General features: G+C 38.9%; 1 protein-coding gene across 1 annotated transcript; it reads right to left on the minus strand.

Annotated features, from left to right (window-relative positions):
• Positions 1-371: 371 nt before the first annotated feature.
• Positions 372-2095, minus strand: LOC113275680 (protein MAINTENANCE OF MERISTEMS-like). Its single transcript, XM_026525222.1, has 4 exons — positions 1944-2095; positions 981-1621; positions 643-851; positions 372-470 (listed from the first exon to the last, which is right to left on the minus strand). Exons 1-4 carry the CDS (start codon positions 2093-2095, stop codon positions 372-374), a joined length of 1101 nt encoding a protein of 366 aa, XP_026381007.1.
• Positions 2096-5524: the final 3429 nt, after the last annotated feature.

The raw sequence follows: 5524 nt of genomic DNA on the forward strand, positions 1-5524 counted from the left end.
AAAAATGCTCGCGAACAGGTTGCTAACACTTTTTACTTTCTTTAATCATTTAAGTTTCGTTTGGGATTGCTTTTTTTCAATCAAAGCACTTTGAACAAATTTTTACCAAAAATTGTGTTCGGTAAATTTTTTTCAAATTGCTTTTGGAGAGGAAGCATTTTCATTTTAGGCCTGCTTTTAAAATATGCGTCAAATACGACGTCACTCCCATCCAAAGGGTCTAATTTCTCTCTCAGATTAATAAACACATCTTTCTTATTTCTTTTCTTGGTTTCCTCTAACTCATATCGATTCGCTGTTGGCGTTGTTTTATCCCAACTTTCATGTACTTTGGCCAATTTCAATTTTGGCTAATGGTAATATACCCACACCTACATAAATAATTCAAGACTTCTCAAAATATCCTCAACCAAAGAAACTGAATTCCTATTGTCCATAAATAATTCAAGATTCTCAAAATATCCTCTGGACTATGAAAGTTCGGCAGACAATGAAAATTAACTATTGTGTCGAACCTCCACAGCAGAAAGATCGGCTTACAAATATGCATGGTTTTAAGCCGAACTTTGCACTGACAACCAATATTTTGTTTTAAATAAGAAAAATTTGAAAAACAAATTCAAATTTAATGAAAATTATTACCTGAAGCATAGTGAAATTTCCTCCAACGTTTGTACTTGCCAACCTAGATGCTTGTGCCAGTTGATTGAGTAGGTAGGCAAGTGACGCTGTCCCCCAAGCATAACTATTAACCGAGTGAACATCCTTGAAAAATTGGAGATATTGAGCACTCACCTTGTTCCCAGAAGTGTCTGGAAATATATCTCTTCCAAGAGTGTACAACATATATGCTGTTGCAGTTTGATTCACTAACTCCTCAGTCATCACCAACTTTCCATATTTAACCCTCTCCGTTGTTTTCTCAAAATAGGTTTTCAACCTCAACAACTTGAACTTCTTTTTTTTCTTGTTGGATGCACCTTTATCATCATGTGTAGAAGTGGCATCCCTCACAGAACAACAAAACTCTAGTTCGGTTATTGATCTTGTCCAACCTAGAGTTTCCTTCGCCAACTTATACAACTCATCCCAAATCATATTATAAAACGTTGCATCCACGCTTTCGCCTGTGACCCTAAGGCCCGTAATCTTGTTCGCGTCGTCAGGAGTGATTGTCATCTCGCCAAAGGGGATATGAAATGTGTAAGTCTCAGGAGCAAATCTCTCGGCAAAGGCGGAGGCTGTCACTCTATCACATTCCTGATGACCATATTTAATGGCAGGCCATAAATCAGAGGCTTTCACTATAACAATCACCTCAAGCACCTCTTTAAACAAATCCCAATGTGCATCCCTTTGATGTCTCAAAACTCTGACTGCACGACAATGGCTAGGAGTCTCATATATCCTCTTAGCCCAAGACTCTCTGTAAGCAATCAACACTTTGCCTCCGTCGGCTGGAAGACTGTGTAGTAAACCATCATCTCGTGCATATATTACATCATCATCATCAGGAATGTGCAACCCAACAACACGAGGTGTTGCATCTTTCTTGTCTGGTTGTTGTTGTTCTTCCACTTCCGGTTGATCTTCCCGGTTTTTCATTTTACCCTTTTGGTTCCTATAAATAGTACAAAAACATAAATAAGTATAATCCTACAGAACACACATCATATCCTTAACAAAATAGATTACAGAACCAAGTTCGGCGTATACGAACGCCAGACGAAACTGCCGAACCTATGAGATTCAAAGATCGACGATGATTTAAATTAGCCGAACTGTTCTTCAGTTAAAGGTTCAGCAGATAATAAATTACACATTATGAGCCGAACCTTTCTCTGTGTTCCGAAAAAACCTAAGTTTTTCCAATTAAACCTAATCTAACAATACAATAAAATGCATTAATCAACAAATTAAATGGTTGGGTTTGTATAAAATACCTTATAATCCTCATTTCCGGGGTTTCTTCTTCACTTGATTGAACTTCTTTGTCAATTTCAGTTTGAACTCCTTTTAACGGTTGTTCTTCAATTGACGGATTAGAAGAATATTTGGACCGCCTACCAATTGCTTTTTGTTTTCCACGAGCCATTTTATAGTTGTGTTTAATCGACGATCAAATTTTTATGAATCGACGATCAATTTCGGCGATGAAATATGATTTTAACCGTTTTTCTCCGACTTGGTTTGAATAGAGAAGAGGAGAAGAACCGAAGAGGTTCTTTTGATTTTCTTTTGCTTTGACCCAAAAGAAATTTTTTTTCTTTTATATCAACTTAATGGTAGTATAGTAATTTACAAGTTTCTAGAATATTCTAATACTTTGCAAATAGTTCGGCTCTTTATAAAATCTCAGTTTAAGCCGAACAGGATTCCTTTGGTAATTATAGAGTGTCATCAATTTGGTTCGGCTCTAAACTAAGATGGAACTTAGTGCCGAACTTACTAATAAGAGAACAGTCGAATGTCACCAAATTAGTTCGGTTGATACACGTTAAACATTTATAAACCGATATTTTAACTTAGAAAACTGAGGAATGTCAGAAAACGGTTCGACTAATACGTGTTACATATTTATAAGCCGAACTTTATACTGTAACTTACGTATCGTATTGCACTCAAAGCATAGCATTTCACTTAAACATAAAAGCATAACATTGTACTTATACATCGAAACATTGTGCCGAAAACCAAACACATAACATTGTTTTCTTCAAGTAAATAAAATTGTGCTAAAATCAAACATTACTTAAAAACCAAACCATAAAAACCTAGTGTACTTCAATTTGAACATAATCATCTATTGAGCACGACCGCGTCTTCCACCACCACGACCTTTTTTAGCACCACTTCCACTCGCACCTTCACCTTTGTTGGTTACTCCATCCCAATTGGTTGTACATATATTCTTGCTCTTCCACCGCCATATCCACATTGCAATCAATTTTCTTCTTCATAGCCTTCAAAACGTCGTTACCATATAAGAAACAATAGACAAAAATACTGAAAACAATTTTAAAATTATGCACTCAATATACTATAGTTCAGTAAGACTTCGAAACATCTTCAATCATTCCCTTTGTGTTCTTCCTCGTCTTCGGATCCACTTTCTTTTGTGTTCGTTTTCCCCTCTTAATATCTACCAAAGCTTGACTTTCCCTATTAATGATTAAGGGATGTGAAATTTAGTTATTCCAATCTATATAAGATGTATCAAATTCACAAGGATCGTCACGCAACTCTTCTAAGTCAACCCAACTTAATTTGTTATCTTCCAATTTATCCCAACAATCAATGGTAGGATCGGAATTATATTCGGCATTCCATGAACTTTCCGTACTCTTTGTTCCCTTCGAACCCTTGGGCAATAACTTGAACTTTGATTCCTCTAGCCCCGGAATCGTTTGGATAAATCCATATTGACGGAGTACTCGACAGGGATCAAACACTGTAAAGCCTTCGAGATAAAACAGTGGTCCATAGTACATCCCCAATGGCATATCTTCATCCTCAACAACTTCATCATCTTCTTCATTCTTTTTGTATGGTTGAAATACAACTTGTTCAACAGTCAAAGAGTCTAACTTTTCTCTCAAATCTATAAAGATTTCCTTTTTATTCCTCTTCTTATTTTCCTTGAAACTCCATTTGGCCGAGGTAGGGAATGTATCTACCCATTTGTCATCTTCCTTGACTAAATTCAATTCCTGGAAATGGTCATATATCCATACCTACACCAACAATGTAAAAAAAAAACACAAAACTTATTTATTAGGATCAGTAGAATTGGATCATGGAGGTTGTCAACTTTGGGAAACAGAAAAAAGTTCGGCTTATGTTTAAAACACAGTTTAACGCCGAACCCTCTAAGTTCAGCCTAGTAAATTAAAATCTCAACAGCCGAACCTCTAGAAAAGTAGGTTTGGCATAAAAAAAAACCAAAATTTAAAGACGAGTTTTTTCTTGAAAATGTAACTACAATGTGTAAACTTACCTGAAGCATTGTGAAATAACCTCCAATTTTTCTACTTGTTAACCTAGACGCAGTTCCAAGTTGCTCGAATAAGAAAGAAAGGGCCGTGTGTAATGACCCATCCCTCCACCGATACTGTCCCCACTTAGCCACTGCGGTTATCCGGCAGTGTGGGGTTTTCAACGGGCATCGCTGTGGTAATCCAGCAGTAACTTCCCGGATGGTCACCCATCCCTGGATTGCTCCCGCCCGAGCACGCTTAACTGCAGAGGTTTCTGCCAACTCTGGAGCCAATTGTGCTGAAAAGGCCTCGGTGTTAGGGAAGGAAAAATCATTACTTATATTCCATTCGGCCAACCACTACCGAATATCGGGGTATTACAATACCACCACCTTAAATTGGATCCGTCCTCGGCTCGAGAATATATTCGCAATCTCAGATCTCCGACGTTCCCTACCCCTCATGAGAAGCACCTGGAACAACCCCGTCCAGCGTACCTTCTCACCCTCGGCAGGTGAACCCTCGTCGGCTCTGATACCATTTGTAATGACCCATCCCTCCACCGATATTGTCCCCACTTAGCCACTGCAGTTATCCGGCAAGGTGGGGTTTTCAACGGGCATCGCTGCGGTAATCCAGCAGTAACTTCCCGGATGGTCACCCATCCCTGGATTGCTCCCGCCCGAGCACGCTTAACTGCAGAGGTTTCTACCAACTCTGGAGCCAATTGTGCTGAAAAGGCCTGGGTGTTAGGGAAGGACAAATCATTACTTATATTCCATTCGGCCAACCACTACCGAATATCGGGGTATTACACCGTGGTTCCCCAAGAGTACTTGTGGAAGCTTTTCAAATCCCTTAACAGTTGAAGGTATTGATCATTAACCTTGTTCCCACTGTTATCGGGAAATATAACACTTCCTAAAGTATACAACAAATACGCCGTAGCAGTGCGCTTAGATGTGACCTCGTCCATAACCAACTCCCCCTTTGAAATTTTCTCATTTGTGTCTCCAAAACACTTTTTCAAAGCGGTGAACTTGATTTTCTTCAACTTATTTGTGCTAGAATCCACAAACTTCACCTCTTTAGCAACGCATGAAAACTCCAATTCTGTTTTGTCTTTTGGCCAACCAAGAGTTTCCTTAGCAAGTACATACAACTTATTCCAAGTCATTTCATAAACCGCTGAATAAACATTTTTCCCATGCGTTCTAAGACCACTAATCTTCTGTGCATCATCTGGAGTAATTGACATCTCTCCAAAGGGGATATGAAATGTGTAAGTCTTCGGAAAGAATCTCTCCCAAAAGGCTGAGTTTGTAACTGCATCGAATTCCTCTTGTGCATAAAAAATAGCAGGCCATAAACCAGATCCTTGTACTAAAGCCACCACCTCAGGAGCCTCTTTGAAAATATCCCAATGTGCGGCGCTTTGGTGTCTAAGTACGCGGAATTCATCCCTGTGATCCGGAGTCTCATAAATTCTCTTCGCCCATGACTCCTTGTAGCCAATCAACACTCTTCCACCATATTCATGGAGACCA

Source organism: Papaver somniferum, chromosome 1 (assembly GCF_003573695.1).
Source record: "Papaver somniferum cultivar HN1 chromosome 1, ASM357369v1, whole genome shotgun sequence".
Lineage (NCBI taxonomy): Eukaryota > Viridiplantae > Streptophyta > Magnoliopsida > Ranunculales > Papaveraceae > Papaver > Papaver somniferum.

Bases quoted from the DNA above. Each gene is read 5' to 3' on its own strand.
- LOC113275680 (XM_026525222.1), bottom strand. From the start codon at position 2,095: ATGGCTCGTGGAAAACAAAAAGCAATTGGTAGGCGGTCCAAATATTCT. The intron at 852-980 runs GTGCATCCAACA...AAACTGCAACAG, and splicing joins TTCTACACATGATGATAAAG to CATATATGTTGTACACTCTT. The intron at 471-642 runs GTAATAATTTTC...GAACTTTCATAG, and splicing joins GAAATTTCACTATGCTTCAG to TCCAGAGGATATTTTGAGAA.